At 39.2% G+C, this 23,296-nt stretch overlaps 1 protein-coding gene across 1 annotated transcript; it reads right to left on the bottom strand.

Annotated features, from left to right (window-relative positions):
- Positions 1–2,609: 2,609 nt before the first annotated feature.
- On the bottom strand, positions 2,610–13,218 carry LOC131209363 (lachesin-like). Its single transcript, XM_058202418.1, has 11 exons — positions 12,769–13,218; positions 8,231–8,290; positions 6,766–6,863; positions 6,440–6,647; positions 6,112–6,258; positions 5,825–5,956; positions 4,649–4,783; positions 3,427–3,579; positions 3,270–3,359; positions 3,090–3,200; positions 2,610–3,027 (listed from the first exon to the last, which is right to left on the bottom strand). The coding sequence occupies exons 1-11, from the start codon at positions 12,854–12,856 to the stop codon at positions 2,849–2,851; spliced, it is 1,401 nt and encodes a 466-aa protein (XP_058058401.1). The 5' UTR covers positions 12,857–13,218; the 3' UTR covers positions 2,610–2,848.
- Between the last annotated feature and the right edge of the window lie 10,078 nt (positions 13,219–23,296).

Genomic DNA, 23,296 nt, shown 5'->3' on the forward strand with positions numbered 1-23,296 from the left:
ACGAAGAAAACCTTTTGCGAGGTTTTCGCAAACTCTGATGACGGGCGAGGTCTGCACAAAGTTAAAGATATGACAGGTAATAAAATCATTATCATTAGTTCCCGATAAATGGTCGTATGGTAATACAAAGCATTGAAAATAATTATTGATGTTCAAATCCATGCACCTTTTTTAAATTGAATAATGGCACAATAAAGAATATCACAATAACTTAAGTATTTTGTATGTGTGTTCAAAGGATCATTACAGCTGTTAGGAAGATTAAGATTATACAAAAGGGCAATGAATGTCGGTTTATGATGTTTAATTTTTTTATAAACGCTTTTCTTTTTTTTACGTAATTTTGGAATAGTTGTAAATAGTTTTTGCAAAATCCCAATAGAAGAACATTTTCATTTATTGCCAAATGATAAATTGTTTGCATTAACTTCGTGTTAGCTAACGCTTTTTAAACCCCGAAACATTGAAGTCTGACAGAGAATGAAATTATCAAGTCCTGCAACATTGTCCAACATTATGTCCCAGCGAATTGATTATATTACTAAATTGGTAAACTTTTAGTAACCCTCACCTTGGCCAAGTGCTTCTCCATATCAAATTCAGGCTTGAACGCATGTCGTACCACACTAAATGGGGACAAACACTTTTTATAAGGTAGGTGGAAGCTTCACTAGAATTTATGGCGATAGAAGCAATGGCTTCAATTACTACGAGGAGCTTTGGAAGAACGCTGAAGGTAATAATTTTCTTTTTTATTATGGTAATTACTTTTTCTTGATCTCCTCGCTAGCTTCTAACGCCAATCAACACTATGAAGCGTTAGGTAAACGGAGCGGAAGTGATATTGTTGTAGGTGTTGAAAAATGCCACGATTTTCATTACAAAACCATTTACCATTTCGCGATCCCGCTGCCAAGCCGACAGCAAGCAAAAGTGGAATGTAAACAAGATAACAGCCGCGGCGTACGCTGCTTGGTCTGGCACCTGATAGCCTCGCACCGTTTCTGCCCAACCCCAAAATTCTTTTCCTCAATCACGCATTCTTTCATGGCCAGTCGGCAAGAATCCATATTTTTTATAGTCACTTGAGGCCCACGACAAAATGCTTGTTAATTAAAATTACGGTCTCCTCGATTCATTTTCACTACAATTTACAAACCATTATCAAAGACCGCCGCGGTCACTTGCGGTAGGATTGAGATCGGATTTTACTTTCTTTTTTTCGTCATTTTCGTCGACAATTCAAAACTGCATAAAAAGGAAATCTTTCAACAGAAAAATATTTTCTAATAGGACGCCAGTATGTTTAAAAAGACCAATCCGTTAGTTCTGATAAAAAAAACCGTTCGTTCAAATTCGTTAATTTTTACAATATATTTTTATGTTTATTAGAATCGAACTTCATGCGACTTTCGTGATTGTTTCCGTAAAATTCGTTAAAACCTCTCTAAGTTTCGAAAGGCTTGCCTTATTAAAAAAACCTTAAATATTCAAAGATTTGTATATAACCAACTTACGAATTATTTTGCATCTGAAAATCCGTTAAGCCATTAATAGAATCACGAACGCAACGCTTTGCGTTCGTTCGCACGAGGTCGTTACTTTATTAGGCACATTGAGATACCATTCTTCATTTGAGATACTACCGTCGGTCGGTTCCTGTAAAGCTATGTGTAAACGGGTTGCGAAGCAATTTTGTTTCCGGCGTTTTCGCCTTCCATTTGCCGTACGATGTTCTATAGATTTCCATGAAAAACTCGAAGTTACAAAACTCAAAAAGCACTCAGATACGCTTGCAACAAAGAATCATATTTCGTTCATTTGGAACTAGCGCTACGAACTGAATTCAACCTTATGTATAGTGTTTCGCCAGTACTGACAGTTTTTCAAAGAAGTTTGGTAGTTAGTACCGCTAATGCGACGAACGCGCCATCTTGCGATGCTGGTTCGTGTGATTGGTGATGCTCCAGCAATTAGATTGAGCCCACGCAATGCTTTTAATTTTAAAATTCTTAGCTCTACTTCTTGGTGATACGCCAAGAAATCAGAAATAAAATCTATGTAGCAAGACATTTATTGTTGAAATATCCTACGCTGCGCTGTACCCAACTTGATCAAGCCCAGCCAAGATGTGAATAATTAAATTACTGAAGTGAAACAAATTGGCCACAATTTGTGGCAAAGCTGAAGACGCATTCTGCCCAAACATCAACAGTAGCTTTGAGAGCTGGAGCGGATATTTCGAGCCGAACATGGGCGAAAACAACGGGTTTGCTAGGAGGAAGTGCCGGGCTTGGCAGACAGTTTTGAGCAGCGCGAAAACGCGCGATGGAAAAATGAATACGTAAACAAGCCATTTTCCAGATTAAATTTTCCATCCAAACAGATAAGGTTACTAATAGCTGGGGTAGTAGGAAAAGGGCAGGAACCAAATGTTTGTCGGACCACCACAACCACGGAGGATGATTTTTCAGAACATACAAACGGCAAAACAAACAATAGCGAACAGGTAGTTCTGCCAGTTCACTGTGGAGATGATGGAAATCAAACGCAACGTTGAAATGTGTTTAGCATTTTTTATTATAAAAATTTTATTATATTTTCAGCGTTTAACATTGCTTTCTAAACAGACTGCTCCAATTTTAATCTTCTATCTTCGTTTGTCCTCACTTATGAAGAGTTTACGTTTTGGATTTACTTTGCTTTCAACACTATCGCCATGCGTAATTGTTTCTTTAAATAGTTTGGCCTGTTATATCCGTTACCCAAACTGAAACAACTGCTTCTTATGCTGTACTAAAGATGCTACAATCGAGGTTGCAGTTGACTAATTAAACTAGCATGTCAATCACCTAAAGGTGAGTGCAGTGGCTACCACAATGTAACACACCGCTATCAGGTGAGTGTTTCTAATCGTGGTATGATGCATGATGCCTCGAGAGTTACTTTCTGTGTCGATGAAAGCCTCCTTTTCGCGCTGATCGTCACTAAAGCTTGCACCGTTGTCCCTGTACCGATGATCTCGACCTGCGCCAAAATAGTAAAAGATTTATAGTACGATCCACTCAGTAGATGTTTGGCCATCGTACCTTCGATTGTTCCGTCGACATTCCACAACTCAGAACTTTCGCCAGTGCCAAGAATTTTGTTGGACGAAGCAGAAAAATCGTCGATCGATGGGTGGTGACCCTTGATTTTATCTGTCAAGAAAAAAAGTATCAATCATTTCACTTTGGACTGTTTTCTTCAACGAACAGAGAAAAGCGTACAGGTTTTCCGGTAGGTGCTTTCTGCTGTCGTTGCTGCAACTGTTGTCGTTGCTGGGGGACTTGTTGCCATTACGGTAGTAGAAGGAATATCTGTAGCGAAAAACATCAAACCTGATGAACTTGGCAAATATGGTCCTTTCGCTGATAAGCGACTTACGGTAAACTTTAATAGTTCCATCCGTTTCGCCTAAGGAATTCTTCACAACGCACTTGTATGTTCCAAAGTCAGCGATATCGATCTCCTTGATTGTAAGCTTCATGACCACTTTGTAGCTGTTGATTTCCTTAATAGACGGCTCGAAGCGTTTACCTGTAAAAGCGAAATGTATCGTTTTAACCGTGATCGTGACTTCAGTTTTTAGTTACACACAAACACACAAACACCTTATCCCGTATTTTAAAACATTTTGTACAGAATCAACTGCTCATCTCAGCGACTGATTGGCCAACTGATGCGAACAACAAGTTGCAAAACGTGCAAAAAGTTTCGAGTTTTTGAACCAGTCATACTTTCAATGAAAGAACTGCAGTACATCTTTTCCCGTGGTTCTTTTATTTCAATTATTTGTTTTGCCGTTCTTACATTATTTCAAACCAAGCGAAAGATAGTATCCAAAGCCAAGATCGTTCCCATAAATCTTGTGATACCCCAATCCATCTCACCGCACGTACCTTGTGCTCAAAATATTGCGAAGCATAATGAATTCTTGGACATGGTCCCTTATCACGCCCCAATCCACGATCCCTAGTCGTTCTTGCCTATGCAATACAGTATTCAAGAACCTACCGAAGATGGAGGATGGAGCAAGACATCTTCCGTTTCTGCGAAGCCCCTTTTTGGTTCACAGTGTACCTTCCTTTTCGGTGATTGTCATTGTCCGTCAAGTTCTTTGTATGCCCTTACTTTGATTGAATAACAAGATGATGATTGTGACACAATTTTTCCTCGTTATCAGATTTGTCCTTGTTTATTATTTCCATCCGTTTGCCGATGTTTCGGTCTGCTTAGGCGCCAGTACATAAACCAAACCACCACAAGAAGGACACACACCACGCTAAACCCAATAGGTCCACAGGAACGCTTCTAACTATCACTAACGGCTGTGGCGATAATGGCCGAATAGAGCACGCCTGACTATAGGAATTGTTGCTCGCAAATCCATAGCCCATCAACCAAACGTCGGTCGGTTGGCTTCACAAGCAGTGAAGAGGAAAATATTAATGACAAACGCTTCAGTGCGGCACCCAATACCTGGTATTGCAGTGATGCGATATGCTTCGTTTGCAATTTTTTATGCCCTACCTTGACTTCTCTTCTTTGGGGAATCGTTCGGGCTTCGCTAACAATAAGCATCATTCTAGAGCTATGGGCGACCTACCTTGGGTTATGATGGTTTCATTCTTCATCCAATAATTGATAGAACGTGGGTAAGCTTCCGATTGACATTCGAGAGTCAATCGCTGTCTCAGGGCTGCGCCTACAAGCTGATCCTGGATCCATATCATTGGTGGAACTTTCGAAGAACGTGGAAACGAAACGTACAAATTACCATACAAATTACTGCCAATCAACTTATACTTGTGTGAGAGAGATTTACTATATTAACTATATGTGTAACCAAGTATTTGTAATATTTATAACAATGGAACTAAGAAATAAACCACTACACACACAATAATTCCCTTCTGCGAAACCACTCAAACCAAAAGAAATACAGCAGTTATCCACATATCAAATAGGGCAAAGCGACGTCTGTTAAGATGATAAATTTTAAGAAAACTAACACCGGATTTGTCATGCATTCACCTCATGGCGTGGGGGTCTTAATTTTTTTTTGCAGTTTTTTGCCAGTTTTTCTGTCAGAAAAAGGTTAAGTGTTTCAGCGTCGCGTCGTGTAAAATAAAAGCCTACATTACGTGGAAAACCTCACAGAATTCATACTAGCAGTTGGCATCACATTAAAATAGGTAAACGATAAACATAAAAATAAAACAGAAAGGGCTACTGAACAAGACACCTTACAATGGGCTTAAAACTGCCAAAGGATCGCTAAACAAACTACAGCGACAATGAGTTGTTCAATAAGTGTTGAGCTTCGATAAGAAAACACAATATTATAGCGACCCATCACTATGGACGCACAAAACCCACAGAACCCGAAACCGAGAACACTTCAAATTTTGCCGAGAAGGTTGCCTTCGAACGTGTTTTTGTTCAATTGTTACCGAATGCGACACCCATTGCGCTCACACAGCTTTCTAAAACCAAATACTTCAGTCAAAATATTGCCCAATGAGATGCCTAAGAATTCCGCTAAATCCACTTCTAACTTCAGCAATCAATCTTTTTACTGCATTAATTGATGGCAACGAGTTATGCACTTTCAACATTCGTTTATAAATTTCCTTCAAACTTCAAATACACTAGTATTATATGAAGAGTGTACTAACATAACAAAATAAATTTAGACTAGCATCAGCGCCCTCTGTTATCGAACCGCAACACTTATTGAACAGCCTGGTACTTTATTTAATAAACAAAAAAAATTACTTACAGTGCACAATCAACATGACACGCTTGCTGACCGATGGCGGAATGCCGTTGGACGCGATGCACAAATATGCACCCATATGCAGTCGATTAACTCGGGAAATGGAAAAGGAGGAGCTGTTCAGGCTAGTTGCAGCTTTGAAGTGAATTGCATGGAATAATAATGAAACAGTTTGACTGTGTAGTTTACCCAACACCGCGTGCGCGCACTGTCATGATAGTTTCATGGGGCAGGCTATCAAAATAAAATAAAACGAAACAGGCGGGATACGAAAACCACGCAATGCATACCTCCCGTGTTGATCGGTTCGTTGCCTTCGCGGCGCCAGATAATGGAAGGCGTCGGGGAACCGGAAGCGGCACATTTTAATGTTACATTACTTCCCTCGCGTACAACCATATCGGTGCTGGTTGGATAGTCCAGTATGTTTGGCGGCACTGTTTGGATTATATTTATAAAGTTTTTTATGTACTCTACCTCTATGAAGTGGGTCTCTTTCTCATTAGCATAAGCCAACATGGACTGCGACAATTAAACCACATTAAATCTCCTGTGGGCACCTGATGGCACTTTACGGCCGAGGCCCGCGTTCCGACTCATGTCGGCGGGTCTGCTTACCAACGACATTCAGGTACCCGATTTGGTTGCGCATCGGATCTGTATTGACCTGGCACATGTACCATCCCTTGTCAGATTCCTTCACATCGCGAATACGCAGCACCCAGGCTCGACCTTCGACGTGAGCAACAGCCATGCGATGGTTTTTGGTGATGACGTGCGTCTGAATTGTCAGAATCGTTTGAGTGTCCACTCGGAGCCACGCGACCTGCAAAGATGGTGAAAACTAAAGCAGGAGCAACGAACATAACAACAACTCTTGCCAACAAGAGCGATATTGGTCGTGCGATGCCGAATCTAGCAGTGAAAACAGTCCGTTGCGTTACCTTGTACGTTTGAAGATTGTTGATGACACATGTTAGTACAGCTTCTCGACCAAGCGGCACTGTAAGATTCTGAATGGGTTCTCCAAACTTTGGCAAATCTGAAACATGAGTAATGACCAGCCTTACTATGACAACGAGATTCACCGTGTAGAAGTAGCTACCTTCAAATAAATAAATTCTATCCAACGAAACAATGGAATTATATTACATTTGGACTATTGTAAAATAAATTGAACATTGTGTGTTTTATGTAATAAATGCACTGGGAACATGATTCACTATCCCAATAGCAATGATTGCTCTAAAGTGGTTCACAGCAAAAGAAATCCCTATTTTATTTTCGATTTTTTTTTTTCAATTTTTTTCTTAACGTTCATAAGAACATATTTATCGGTGCTGAATTTTTTTGGTTAGTCTTAAGAGATTGAATGAATTGTTTTATTCCCAATCATCCGTTCATCCTCTTTCTGCACTGTTTCACGACCCACGGCCAGCCATGCCTGGAATGCTCGTGCAAAAGATCTACCTCAAATCTTTGCTTCCATAATATTCTTTCCCGATATCCACCTCCCCATCACTTGATCCGCACTATCAGGTGACACACGATATTTTCCAATTTTAATTAAGATGAATATTTAAACCTTCGCTGTCATAACGCCACTGAATAATGCAAAGGCTACTGTTATATTATATTCATGAAGCACTTATTCCTAAAATATGTGGATTGGGGTAATGCAGCTATTCAAACGCAATTAGTTGCTTGCTCTCGTTTACTCGCTTTTGATAGCAGCCTTATTTCTTCTATCTTTTCCTTGGTTCGATCGACAACTTTGCTTGAACTGTACGGATGTGCGAAGACCTGGCGTCGTATGGAACATAGACAACAATATCGACTAGATAAGAAACTAATTGATAAAAAATTATCGAATAGTGACTAAAGTATACAGCGAAACATCTTACTGAAACATTTTTTGCGATAATAATAATATAATAAATACTAACAATGTTATTTTCTGCTCTTAAACATGGAAAAAAATATGTATATTTTGTAGATCCAATATATAACTATAAAACGACCCAAATGGACTGTCGTTTTTTCTCCTTTTCTCACAGAAAACTGCATTGTTTTCAATCATACAAACTATTGACTAACTTAACCTCATTTATTTATTTGTTTACTCATGTTTACTTCTTTATTTCCTGAGCGATATCCCCAATAAACTAGTATTGTTATTCTATTGCAAAACTAGTACATGACATTATTTTTCACTGATGGAAAATAATTACAAAATTTGTCAAACAATGCAACTTAAATACTTTTCACCAGCAATTTAAACGTGCATACATGGTATCTGACTTCATTTCGGAGTGTCCAGAGCCTTTTATTTTAATTTTAGCTTATTTTAAAATACCTTTCATTTAATAGCATATTAATAGCATAATAGTACTACAGTGATCTACTTACCTTTGTCCAGAATGTAGGAGTTACTTTCCTCTATTTGAATCGAGTCTGTATTCCTGTCGTCTGAATTGAGATAAAACCACATAAAAGAAAGAAAAACGTGTCAGCGCCTTGTTCGAGTTCAAATAGTTGTTAGTGATGGTAAACTGCTAGCGACGACTGACAACAACGCAAAGCGTGTGCTACTTGCTAGTCTGATGAATTATACAACTGGTAATTCTTTTGATTCTCATTCTCCTCTGCGATAGAGATGATGAAGCGCGATTTAATTGTGTTATTCTTGTTTACAACGTTCTTACTTATGTATTCATAGTTTTTCCCCCTTTAGCCTTTGTTGTTGAATTCTCTTCACCGACATGGTGGATATTAAATTGAAATTGGATGCAAACGATGCTTTTGTTTTACTACTTCGTTTATGCTTAATATCATTCAATATCCTGCATTTTTGGGTGAGGATAATAAACTTTACAGTACTGCTCAGATGGGCTCAAAACGATGAGATAAATGCTCCAAACGTTTTGTTGCTACTATTGAAGAAACACATTTTTGCTTCTTTTCAAGCTACCAAAACACACTCTTCTTGTGAAGTGAATTAGTAGTCTCTTTTCTGTTTTCAAAATGCATCAGCATCCAAGAGACTGGATCGGAAAAAGAGCAGACATCCACATTAAACGTAAAACGCATAATGGGCGTGCATTGTATCGAGAGCAGTCGATCCATGGGGCTCTACAATACTTTCTTGCTATGTGATTTCAAAGAATCACTCATCGCATTCTAGTGCTTTTACTCATAACATCATCGTTCATTGTGGGACAGTTTGCAAAAGGATTCCAAACCAGGTACACCTAGACCACCTTCGCCTCGTTGAAAGGAAATCATAAAATGTACAAGCCTGTTGAAAAGGTAAACCAAAATCCCTTCATTCATTTAATTAGCAACTAAAGCAAAGTTGGTTCCCTTTTATCCTCATCACCACGTCGTCAGCCAGATCCTTTTCTGGCTGCCAATGTCGTCAATCCCTCAAACGCTGTTCGTCACTGGCGGTTTGCTTGTGCATGACTTTCTTCTTCATTTTCTTTACTATGCCACAGCGGTTTAGCAGGGGCAGGCGCTCCTTAGGAGATCGTCACCACGTAAACCACAAAAACGGAGTGCGAAATCCTCGTTCCGGCAGCCCTGAAGGCCCTTCGAGCTGCGCGGAAACCGCCATCTACGGCACGGGGCGAATGTCAAGCTTTACATACATGGGGTTTTACGTTATGTCCTGTGATGTGGAAACTGTTGGAATTTTACTCTTTCTCCTCTACCAATTTTAGCCAGCCGATGGAGAGCACGGTATCTGGAGAGGAAAATTATAACCAAACAGCTAATCATTAATAATGAAACCATGGAGCAAGCGACGGGCGCCACGCACATAATTTTCTCCCCGGTGAAAACGCAACCGAAACCGAGACCGTGGGTAGGCCGTTTAACGTGGAGGACCTTTGAGCAGATGTTCGAAGCTGTCGACGAGGTTTCTTGCGATAGAACGCAGAGCTCAAACCAATACATCGCTCACAGAATGTTCTAGTCTGAAACGAGAGCCTAGTTTGTATAGAAGTCGGTTTCCCTTTTCGATGGCTGCAGGAGCTAGCAAACAATGCGGTTGGCATTCAGAGGCAGTATATTACCCATCGCAAACCAAAACCCTCTCTACGATCGCACTACTTATTCTCTGAAGTTGGTGACAATATTTGAGCCTGTTAACATACACTTGCCGGAATTGGTGAAGTGTGTTTCTATTGTTTGTTTCGAATTGTTCCTCTAAGTGAGTAGTTCACCGATTATTGTTATTGACAGCTCTTACGTTAATAACGCAGCGCAAGTGCGTTTAAGCAAAACTGAACCAAAAAAAGAATTCAAAATAAAATCGCCACTGTCATAAATCGCTAGGCGATCGGCACGATGGATTTGGCCAATTGACTGTTTTCAAATTTTGTAACAACAAGCAGCAGCATATTAATAAATCCCGCTTGGTAGTTTCAAATTAATTCGTTCTGCGAAACGAACCTCTTTTTTTTTAATTCTTCCTTATTTTCATTTCTCCTATTATAGACTCCGACTTCATTAAAAATATTGCACGACCGCTTTTGATGCTATGGAAAAAAATATATGGAAATTGGAAAAATGGAAAATGGAAAAAAATATGTAAAAAATTATCTCTGTCCATAAACAACGAACCAACAAACAACGAATGTGGCTGAAAAACATCTATAAATACGACCCGGTCCGTTCTTCTAAGATTAAAAATAAATATATATGATCACATCTAGACATATTGTCATTTCGAATCATAAATGCAACCAACTAAGCCTATTTAATACAAATAAAACACATTTACACACACACACACCTTCAGTCAATGACATTTAACGAATATTTCGTTGTTATTGAATAACTCGTACACATGAATTCTTCCTCCACGTATGACCCTAATGCTATTTAAGCCTATGCAAAAAATATGAAATTAATATCAATATTTTTTTCTGACACTATTGTGTGGAACAAATTTGATGATACTTTAATTTTCCGTATCTTAAACATTTGTAAAGCACACCAACACTGTTTGTTTAATTAATTTGGGATGCTTCTTAAAGCTTTATTACCCATCTTGTATTTTATGTAACGAAAACCTTCAAAACCTAACTCAAACATGAGTTACCGGCGTCAGGGTACAGAAACTCTAGCAAACGACTACTTTCTTCTCCAAGCTTTCGGTAACATTTCATCGATCGCCACCATTTATATGCAATGAACTAACAATATGAACGGAAGAAATCAATTGCAGGTCTACAAAACTCACCCTAAAGAAGACCAAAGAGACTCGCAGTACCTACTAAACTTACCTCGTGTTTCCTTTAGAAAACTTTCAAATCATCAACTGTTTCCATTAAAAACATTCAGAAATAACCACAAATTTTCATTGTTCGTCTATCTGTGCGGCGGTGCACCTACTTATACTTTGACCACTTCGTCAATCTTAACAACCTTATTTCGATGGAAGTCTATCGTACTAGTACTCTCTCTTACATTTATCTTAACCAACGGTCTCACCATTGCACCATAACTCCATCTCGCCGCTTTGCTTTCCTTCATTGCATTAAGCTTAGCTAAATACTACATCCTCTTGGTGTACGTTAAAGAAGCGAAGTTTTCACGTAATTTAGGGAGCGATGTTGCATATTTTCCCGTTCTCTTAAGGAACGGCGAAAAAAGCAGCAGCCAGCAGCTAGATATTGTATGTGTGCCCTTTAGTAAGTGGTACAGTGGAAAACACATAAAATATATTATGTTTTCACTCGTTTTGTGTCTTCATTTTGTTATTTCATTGATTCATTTTGTGTGCTGCTCAGGCTGCGTCGGTGGAATTGGTGTTAAAAATGAACATTTTCGTTCCATCAACGCACTCGCCATTTTCCACTCCTTGTTTCTCTCGACTACCGTGGTGCGGTACGTCGTGTGTAGCATTAGTAGACCATCATTTTGGCTTGAACCATTTTCAAACATCCCCTGAGCTGCCTGGTCAAACACAATGAGGGCTGGAAATAATAAATTTTCATCTATGAAACAATAGGGATTCCTCGCAAAATGTACCTGCTGTACCTGCCTACCTATGAATCTGGAAAGTTTGTTTCAAAGTCTGTTTGTGAAGCAAATTGTGTATAAAGTATATGAAAATGATTCCCGCTGACCGGGGCTTAATGCTGGTGCAGCTCCCGAAGGTTAGTAAATGTATTATGTGAGACCCCTGATACTGTTCAACCCAGCGCGTATGACGTTAGCTGTGAAATGGCCACCCAAATTGCAAATGTAGCGACGGCAGCTGACTATACAGTTACGATGGGACTAGAACTATCATGCAAGAAGTTCGTGAAATTTAAACTAAAATTCTTGAACGTGGCAACATGAATATTTAAATGCATTAGCTAAATAGTTCGGATGATTACTTTGGCAAGTGCCTCGAAGTTTCCACCATCGTGGAACAAAAATTGTACTCTGCTAATTGGGTGACATTTTGGGGGTTATGGATTTGGAACGAAAGACAACGGTTCCTGACAACATTATGGTCCGAAGTAATGTCTCTTCCGGATTATATGATTGAAAGTTAAATGTATGCAATCGAAATTTGTAGCATTTGTCATTTATATCAATTGTGCAGCATAATTATATTTTCAGTCCCCTTTGAGACAAGGTGAAGTCGAGCCATCAGATCGACTAGGATGGCTGGATGCTTTTTCAAACAATTTTCACTGCAAGAGTCTACTACCCCGAACTGCTAGAAGCAAGCCAGTCAACACCAGTCGGTTGAACTTCGCAGATTAACTTTCAACACAATGTGGCTTCAAGGGAGCCGCACTGTTCAACATATTGTTGCACAAAAGTGCCATGTAGGAAAGCAGCCTGATTTTCTGTGAGACGACAAACATGACATTGAGCCATTACCGTTGGGTTATTTCATTAGAACGACCGAGAGTCGTTCGGCATCCGAATGTAATGCTTACCTTGTCCCCCTTGGCTCTTGGCGAGCGATCTATTCAACAACAGCACAACAATGACTGGGACGAGTTTGGTGCACTGGAAGGAGTCCATGTTTGACAGAGATGCTTGGTGCCTCCACTCGCTCGTCTCTGCGCAAAGTGATGCTGCTTAACCGGAATCAGTACTTCTACGTTGTAGCTGTGATTATCTTTGGTAGATTCGGCCGCAAACGAGTGGAAACAGCAGGAAACCAGTCCAGGCACGAAAACGGGTCCTTGTAAACCACCAGGTGTGTCTGTGTGGCGTTTCTCGTTGTCTATGCTCTCACCGCGCAAGAAGGCTGTCCACAGTTTGGCCACTCCAGACTGTGTTTCGGGGTCGCGTCGTATGCACTATAGCCCGTGATCCTCACCCGGTCCATGTCTGATTCATCCGGACCTAAAGCGCCGTGGAACTATGCCATCAACCTGGCTCAGAACAGGAAACGGCACTGGCTCCTAGCGAGCACTAGATTCGCGTGATTTTCACATATGGTATTGTTGGCGTCAGTTCTAGTCCTGGGCAAATAAAACACTCACCATTTCCTTACTTCCCTTTATCCCTGCACAGTGAACCTTTTGCCACCCCCGTTTAGTCGCTTTGCCTGTTAAACTGATAGCAAAGAAATAGCATTCACAAACACCCTTTCCTTACCCACCACTTGGTTTCCGTTTTTCACCGTTTCCCCGTTGTTTTTCGTTCCACGGCCTTTTTTCCTTTGAGTTTTCTCGTTTTTACACTTCTCGGTTTCCTTTGTTTGAAATGTTTTTATTGCCGATTGTCACGAAATTGTACTTTCTTTAGAAATTTATTACATTATTACCCTCTTCACTAAATCTTTTCAGACTTTCTTCGTTCTTTCTTCGCGAGGCGATACCGTGATGTTCTGCGAGGTTCAGGGTTCGCAATAAGGCACGCACCACAAACCAGGCTGTTGCTACAACGCCCGGAATGCCACGACAATCTGCATAGCATACACACGCGAGATCTAGGGTACTCCGGTAGGCGCTAGCACTGCCACAACACCTTGGCACTGGCAGGAGGGGCATGCGGTTTCCAGTAACTTTATGCGTTGGAGAATAAATGCTTCAGCTTAGGAAATTCATCAGAGCACCAAGCTTCGATGCCGCAATAGGTCGCGCTTTCGGTATTTTATTTTTGCACCCGAATGGGTACGAAATACTTTTTCGATACGCGTTAATTTGTTTGTGGCCGCTGGGCTCGAAATCCGACTTGTTCCCATCGACCACTTTGAGGTAATTAAATACAGGAAGAAGGAAGAAAACACGACTTCATTATGGTGATTGTGGACTAATTAATTTCTTCCTCCTCTTTCTATCGAGGCACATCCGCAATTGATTTAGTTGTAGTAAGGCGCCGCAAGGTGGCTAACGAAAAGGCGTGAAAAACTACGCAAATCGCAACGCGAAGACCTGCATAGTTCTGCGCTTTTACGTTCACTATGGCACTAATGAAATATTGCCTTCGGGCACACCTCAACCATTCGTAATGTTTCGCCAAGACCTGGTCTCTTGTGTTGCACAGATGCTGAAAAACCACGTCATAAAGAACACACTTCAGAAAGCGATCACGACTTACGATGAAGGCTTCTGTTGTTTGTAGGTAGACTGGATTAGCTCGTTACTGGAAACGAATCATTTAACACGACGCTCCCGACGATTCACTTGCCAACGGATGGCCATCTACTAAAAGCGTACCTAAGTGGTGTGACTTATCCGAAGCGACGAGGAGGACTAACTGAATGTAGTCTAATGCTGCCGCTTTTGTAACGACAAAGCACATGATCTGACGACAGTTCTGCAAAGCCGACATCGCCAAAACAGCAACGCTCGGCCGTCGGCATGCCGACTATACCGGCAACGAACCCAAAACAACAACTTTTCGTGGTATGCTCGGCTGCCAGCGCAAAGCGCAAGCGTCACATGTGGATGAACCGCCGATTTCCTGCGAAGGATGAATAACTCACTTCCCCTGGATATGTCGAAGGATAAACTTCCAAGAACTTTTGCAATTCAAAAACTATTGTAAAACACATTTTGAAAGGGGTTTTCATTAAATTTCAAATTATCGGCGTGAAATGTAGTTCAATTAGTATAGAGACGATCCCAGAAATCTGTAGACGTAGCCAGAATCGGTAGTGAGACGATCTATTTCTGGTAATGCAACCAATAATATGAGCTGAGCTAACGGGAGAAGGGTTCTGTATGGGTGCAACACAATTAGTGTCTGCAATCGATTAAACAAAAGGTGTTGGATAATATATTACGAGTGCTAAGATGTCCCAACGCTCAATGGGGTACCGCCATTCTAGTTGCCAACTTATTTTGCGAATGGGTAAATTAGATTTTTTTTAATTAATATCAATAAAACAGATCGTATTAAATTGGTTGTGATGTTCTGATGTTGATTTTCATGTATATTTCATAAATGCTCATCAAGTTTCTCAGAGGCGATTTTTTACTAATATTTTAGGGGGTTAAAACTAGCCTAACAAATAAACGGGAATGAAACCAATTGATAAACATAGTCGGACATACCTCAAGTCGGTATTTTAAATTTAAATTTTAAATTTTAGCAAATTCATTGCCTCACGTATTCGTTCTCATTACACTTGATCTTTCAACTGCGATAGAGAAAATAATGTAATGCTCGTAATTTAGTAGTAACGTTGTACACAAATTTTAATAACAACTGACAACAACGAACGATTTGAAACAAAATTTTCTCTTTTTTTCTTTTTTAACATTTCCATTTTTTTTCATCTATTTTCACTCCACCACTTTTCCAAAAACTTTTTCAATATTTCAATCTCCAACAAGAATTCTTTGTAAATAGATAATTTTGAACTTTCAAGTTTATTGGTCATCAACATTTCTGAAGGACATGAAGGAGATTTGCGCTCTCTACTTATTTATATGTGTCATTTGTCTATATTTCAATATTTCAATGGACCCCTATGGCATACAAGCCATTTTAGCCGATCAAATAACGAGTCTAATGGAGAGCCCGTAGTTTTGTTTTCGAAAACAATTTGGAGATTACAAAACAAGTTCGTTCGTCAAAGTCTTCTAAAGTTATACAAAGTGGAAAGTTTGCAACTCTAATGCATACTGTTCAGATAAGTACAGATGTTATACATACTTCAGGCAACAAACTTCGTGAGTAAATTTTTGAGGCAACAAACTGTATTCCTTTTGCTGTGATATGCTGCCTTTTATAATGTGTTTTCCCATAATTTTTGTTTAAAATTAGTGCATCTTGTTATTTTATTTCATTTGTTTTGTTGATGAAAGTTCATGGCATGTGGAATAAACAATATATTGTCGACTTACATTGTTAAGCAAATGTAAAATGTAATGTTTTTCATTAACTTGGATCTTCATTAGACATAAATGCTTGATTACATAAGAGTACACATTGGGATTGCAGCTATTTAATAAGTCTAAAGCATCAACATGTTTGAAATGAAAATTTTTCGAATAAAATCTTTTTAAATATGTTGTGCCTCGTGGGTTCAAAATATACAAGCTTAGGAAAATAATAAAATTGCAATAATAATTAGATACAATCTCTTAAACTTAAACCACTTTTTATGTGCTTGGTGTTAAAAATTGAAAACCAAATGTCGGCTCAGTTCTCAGCTTCAATTTCGCCAAAGAACCAATCAGTTAACATTGCTCGGTGGCGTGCGCCTTTGCCGGTTCCGGCGGCTCCTTCTGCGTTCATTCATAAGACGGCCGATGATGACACCAAACCAAAATCTGCATCAAACAGTCACTCGTTTGGATGCATTGGCCTCTCTTGCACGACGTTCGGGTTTTGCGAAGCCCAAAAACCACAATTCTGCTTAGCACAGAGGAGGAAATGAGCTTTTAAAATATCGAACCGTTTGAATTGAAGACCTACTACTTCGGAAATAAGTGTTTCTGGAATCAAAATTGTATTTTATACATAAATGGAATGAATGAACCTTTCAAATGGAAGTTCAAGCATCGAAAAATATTGGGTCTTTTTTTATATCCAACTGAAAAAAACCCTAGCTCACCCTATATAATTAGCCCCGCATTCAGAGACACAAATACATGAAGCCTTTTTGCATTTTTGACAACTTTGGACAACGTTACCGTCAAAAGGTGTCAAAAATACAATCTGTCCATGTCGTCCGTAGTCCGTGTTCTAAAACACAGAAACCAATTGAAACCATTCAAATCTTTTACGTGATAAGTTGTAAGTAATGTGCAAGTAGAAAGGAATAAACAAATTTGTATTTGTGTTATTTCATACAAGATAAGCTATTCCTCTCTATGGCAGCGTGACTCGTTTTCGAGGACAGTTTGGTAAAGAAAAGTGAAAGCCTAATTTTGTATTTGCTGCTGCAGCCAGCCATTCTGCTACATAGCCCAAAGGTGCACAGAACTTGTAACATATGGGCAGCATCAGCTAAGGTGAAACAAAAAGCATTAATAATAATAAATCTAAATGAGCGACGAACTTACAAGCACCAACTTTGAATTTCACGCCCGGCCTAGGCCGAGGGTGGTCATGCGTCGTACTGCGTCATCCTGTATATTTTTATGTGAGTTTTACCTTCCTCTGTGTATCTCTCTCACTGCTCGATTGTACTTGAGATCTTCTTAGTATTCGGTAACGTATGGGAATTGAAACTTTTTATTCCTATGATAATCAACTTACAACCAAATAAAATAATCTGGAACCACTAGAACGTCGTTCTTTGCCTTTGCGGGCAACTTCCTTTCGGCAGTGCGTAATCGCGGTGGAAATAACAATGAGAAATATTTGTTGTTTTGGAAAACCAAAGAATTGTTTGAAAAAAACATGAATGCTTACTACCATATTATAACATATTATAACAACACAATGTGCCTTTTATGCTTCATAAGAACATAATTAATCATCCTTTTCCTTTACCTTTATAACCTTTTCCAGCATTCAATATGAATTTTACTTCTTGTTATATCTCATACAGTAGTCAATAACATTCTACAAATACAATATATTTGGTAGTGTTCTAATATTTTAAACTATTTTGTCCACAACACAACAATCATTGTATTTTAGATAAGAGGGATCAGTTTAACATCACTTATTCCGTTCTACGCAACAAATAATTCATCACGCAAGTCACCGACGAGCATACCACAAAATATGTATAACGTGTATAACGAATGTTGCGTGAGCGATATAGCAATAGAATAAGCACCTGTTTGTTTCGTTTCTACCTCACAATGTACGTATCACAGCGAAACGTCCTGCTGTTTGCACCGTGTCTTGTGCTTACACCGATGAAAAAACTAAGGAACCGGTAACTAGTGCAAAAACACAAAAGGTGTTAGAAAAGTCTCCGGATTCGTAAATTATTTATGGGGTCTCGGTACGATTTGGCAAAAAACGCCCCTGTTCCACACATCCGCAGCTACTCCTACCGATCGCGTGTTAAATCACGGTTCAACAAGAAAGTTTTTACTCCCAGGTCTCATCTTTTGCCCTTTGCTAAGGACAACAGTCCGGTGGGGATAGGAATAAGGCACACAAGACTCACTCCGGGGCTGAAAAAGTGGTTGCAAAACTCACGCTCATACAGCCACCCAACAAATATGCTGGAATGAAAGATACATAAATTGCTTGGTTGAAAATTAAATTTTAAATAATTTGTTTTACAAGTTCACGGACGAAATCAGGTAAAAGATAAACAAAAGTAACTGTTTTCTTATTGTACTTATGCCACACTCAAATAAATCTCTCAACAACATACGCAGATTGCTCAACAATGAAAAATTATCTTCTATTGTGCTTTTGGGAGCGCCCAAACTTTTCTGTTTTAATTGAATGAACTCGTCTCCCCGGTCGTGTGGTTTTATTTCATCTGTTCAACAGTCATTCGATAAAACTATTCGGTTGCTATACAACCATGGTTATGTCTGTTTGAAAAAATCACAAACATAGATTTTGTGAACAACATTTTTGCTTTGCTTCACGTCTACCCTTAAGAAACAAAAACGTAGTTTGACGAGTTCGAGCAGAGCACTACCGATGAGGTTACACTACAGAGAGAAAACCTTAAGTGACAGTAGAAATATGCTGAGTAAATAATACATTACCGCTACGCAATGTACTTTTTCTTCAGTTAAGCACTTTCTGATACATTACATTTTTGGTTTTATTATCAGGCGGTAGAAGAAACAGCGCAGATTGTCTTCCAACCCGTGGACATTCCACATATAATTTACCATTGGGAAAACATTGATTTTCCAAATTTAAACCACAAACATTCAAGGATTGGCTTTGTGATTTGTGGTGTCATAATGGTCATAGCGAATGCAAGATGGATCGGAAATTGAAGTCTTTTAAACTTAAACGGCATATCGATTGGATTCATCGGGATCCTGCGAATAAGAACTTCCTCACCTTCAAATTTTCCTCTGAGTATCGTCGCGTAAAACACTTCGTTCATCCATTTTCTCACCAACAAACGCGTACCGTTGCACAGTTTTGGTTGATTTATGTTTCGAAGCATAATTACTACGGAGCCAACCTTTAAGCGTAAATTGTGCGGTGGAAAGCCAGATACATCGAAGGAGGTTAAAAAATTCAATTGGTTAGATGGTGGCTTTTTCTTCTGGATTTGTTACACAGTCAATAGATTTGAATGATTGCATTGTTCCAATGGTCTCATTCTGAATTATGTAGTTTCGGTAATCTACATCTGCATTCCTAGCCGCTACAATTACTTACTTAACCATTCATTATTTTTGTAGTTAGAAATGATGTTGGAAATGGGAATACTTTGTTGATAAGTTCGTCTTTCGATGAGACAAAATTACAGAACTTCTGAGGAACTGAAATCAATCCGCTTGATTCATCGACAGGTATTCAACCATTGCCGATAGTCAGCAATTGCTCAGAGGAATCTTCAGCAGATGTATAATTAAGCAAAGCAACGCTAACTGAGGTGCCACACGAACCGTAAATCGGAGCGTAAAAACGTCAGATCGTTTACACTTCGTGTGGCGGGTTTTAAATATAAAACTGAAATGTCAAACGTGTTTACATTCGTGTTTTTGATCCGAGAAAACAGAAATCGAAGAGAAATAAATTGATTTCTGAATAATTTTTCTTCTGTTTTTGTAGATTTTTGTAGATTCCTATTTGCTATACCAGCAAAAAGGAACTTACATTACTTACAAAGTGTACAAAGTGTGTACTTACAAAGCGTATGCAAACAGTGTTTACGCTCGGGTTTACGGTCAGGTTTACGCCTCGGCAGACACATAAACGTTTTGACAGAAGCGCAAACAGTTTGGCATTTATCTGAAATGCCAGAACGTTCATTCGCGCATCCTCTAGCCGGACATTATTGTTTCCAAACCATAATACATTTCATCATCGGAATTCGATAAAGTCGATATGATGACCTCATGGTTTTAACTGTTGTACGACAATATGCCCATTAATCTATTTGTTCCACTAGGCTGCTTTGACACGCTAAACTAATAAGTTAAACATTTCAAATAGCATTACAGACGTTAAAGTGCCTGTAATCTTGGTAAATTTCAAAGCCGTCTGCATTTTGCCTATGACTGGACAATCACGTGCTACGAGTAGCGTATAAACCTCAGAGAACTGTTGTGAAGAATATACCACGTGGTATCAAACCTAAGTTTTTAAGCGTTGTTTAACCTTGATGAGCTTCTTTCTTTGAAGTCTTACTTTCACCTCTTCTAGAGTGACGTTAGCTATAGCTTTTACAACACAAGAGACCTTTCAAAGGAGAAAAAACGCCTCAAAGAGATGCATGTTCATGGTTGCAGCAACCTGTCAAGCAATGCTGTTGAAGGCTCGAAATACTTTTTGATCTTTTGGATCCGTACACGTTGCCCCTGCAGCGCTATGGTTAAGTTTTAGCTGTGTGTCGTTTCCATCGACACGATTTTTATTTAAACGTATTTGTTTTCTGCACAAGCATGATGCACGCAAAGTGTAAAGATTTTCACGAACAGCTTATCAAAATTGGAAATTTCAGAAAAGCGGTGCAAAAGTGCTCTCTTTGTTGCTACCGTTTATCTTTTGAAATTACCATGCGTAACCTCATTTCAATCGAGATTAGAAAAAAAAGTCCAAAAGGAATATTGCTCACAAAACAGTACACAGAGATTGATAACTGATAATGTGTGATTCCAAAAGAATGTCTTAGAAACAAGCATTTGATGATAACGGCTATATTTCTGAGATTTAAAAAAAATTGTGATATACTGTTTGAAACCCTCATTTTGTTGTACCATTTTGTGCAACAGCTTACTAACTTCGAAAACCACGATACAGCAAATTAGCTGAATACGTACAAGTACACAGCAAATTAGCTGAATAATACGAGAAAAGAGAAAATTCAATCAAGTGGAGTTTTGTGGAAAACATGCATAGTAGCACTTCTCGAATACCCGTTGAATATCATCGAAATACAGACTCGAACAAGCTCGAAGTGAATCAAACTAAGACAGGTAGGCTGGATGACGAGAGAGAGCCTTGAGAAGAGATTCCCAAAAACCAGAATCGGTAGCAAAACCTTTCAAATTGAAAATAATGCAGTTTAGCTTGGGGGAAGGGCTTTTAGCTTTATGTCGATCGATCTCTTATTTCAACCCAAAGCCTGCCTTTATAGCGCCTTATACGCAATGAACCTGCCAGCTACGAACGAATTGAAATACATAATTGGATAAAAGCATCGCTGCCAGCGCGAGTAACGACAAGAGGACGAGCTATCTTTCGTTTAAACAGGGAAAACTCTGGAAATCTTTGCGAAAATCGAGTGCCAAATGGATTTGTTATTTATGATTGGTCTGCGTAAGAACGTGCATCAGGAGTTTCTGGGAGTTTTTTGATACATGGGATCAGCCTTTTTGGCACAAAACACAAGTAGGAGACCTTGATGGGGCATCTACACATTTCGGAACGAAATATTTTTGGAACGTGATGACCACACGATAACCATATAAAATTATATCAAACTCGTTCCCACGAACTCAATCCAGAATCAATCCTTGGATGCGACCTGCGGTCGGTGCAGACTAATACTATACAAATTGATAGAATCAAAAAAGTGCCAAACATATGGTCCGATCTAGAAGTGTTCACAATAATAGTGAAGTAAAGATAAAATTTTTCACCGGAAAAAGAAGTATTCAATTCAAAAAGCTTATATTAAAAACTAGATGGCCCCATTCCATCACATTGCTTTTGTTATTATAAAACCATTTTTAATCTGCTAGGAAATGAACTATGTAATCGACCCCTTCCTATGCGAAAACACTTAGACATACTGGAAACAGGACACAAATTGACGTTCTATTGAGTGGGCTTCATTACTTTCATCAATTGTAACGGATATTTGAATACTTTCAAACGAGTAAAAACATGTGAAAAACTCACACTCTAACTTAAGCTCGAACTCGAACTCAAACTCGTTACAGTTTAGCTAGTTATAATGAAAATTCGGGATAAACCGTCCTTTTCTACAACTAAAAAATACGATTTCATGGGATTACTTACGAATAAAACTAGCTCAAATCTTGAATTCGATTGCTCGGTTGTCAACACTACAGTGCCTGAAGGAATCAAGCTCCTTGGACATATTCCATTTTATACTTAATTAAGGCAATTATTTTTTCCGCTCTGCTGAGCACGAAAACAGATTTGCAGCCGCCGTGACAGAAGCGGCGTTCCAAAAGTGGCATCACGAGTTGTCACATCCCCACGACGACCTTTGTGCCGTCTGCTCCCATCCCGTTTGCCAGTTAGCTGGTTGACTGGTTGACTGTCTTTTCCACTTTCTTTCATCTTCTTGTACTCTGGAAGTTACCCCACATCTTGAGCCAACTTACAGTACAGCTTTACTTGAGGTCTTCTGCTCGAACCGTTTGGTTATGACCTCTAGCAGAATGTGATACTTCAGCCAACGATAGCTAAACTTTACCATACTAACCACTGTACAGCGGGGATAGCCTAAAGCAACAGACTCTCTAGCCAAACCAAACATGATTCCCCTGTCTTATCGAGGTTCCTTACGCATGACAAATTTTGGTCGTCAATTCGATGCCATGTACTTCTCGGAAACAGCAGATGGTCCAATGGCTTGCCGTATCGGAAATACATCATTCACCATTACCTGTCGCTGAACTGAACATGGGCGAAAAAGCCTTGTCGATTTAGTTGTCGACTTCGTAAATAGCCTCTTTTCAATTCAAACATTCATGATGACAAGTGCTTATATTAATTGCCCCCTACGACGTCAAAAGATCTTAACATTTAACACGTCGTAAGCATTACACAATGTATGGTATGTGTTTCATTTTCGCAACAAAACACATTTGGTTACCAACAATAGAAAACTTCTTTCTTATACTAAAAAATATTAACCTTCCTTCAATAATCTTGGATCGTAACGATTCACGTGCACCATGATGGTGTACTCCTTCC

Source organism: Anopheles bellator, chromosome 2, assembly GCF_943735745.2.
Source record: "Anopheles bellator chromosome 2, idAnoBellAS_SP24_06.2, whole genome shotgun sequence".
Lineage (NCBI taxonomy): Eukaryota > Metazoa > Arthropoda > Insecta > Diptera > Culicidae > Anopheles > Anopheles bellator.

What these genes read in the sequence shown, in the direction of transcription:
- LOC131209363 (XM_058202418.1), bottom strand. Translation starts at nt 12,856, where the DNA reads ATGGACTCCTTCCAGTGCACCAAACTCGTCCCAGTCATTGTTGTGCTG. An exon ending in TGTCATGTTGATTGTGCACT is followed by an intron (nt 4,784 to 5,824) that starts GTAAGTAATTTT and finishes GTTCTTCGAAAG; the next exon opens with TTCCACCAATGATATGGATC. An exon ending in TGAAACCATCATAACCCAAG is followed by an intron (nt 3,580 to 4,648) that starts GTAGGTCGCCCA and finishes TCGCTTTTACAG; the next exon opens with GTAAACGCTTCGAGCCGTCT.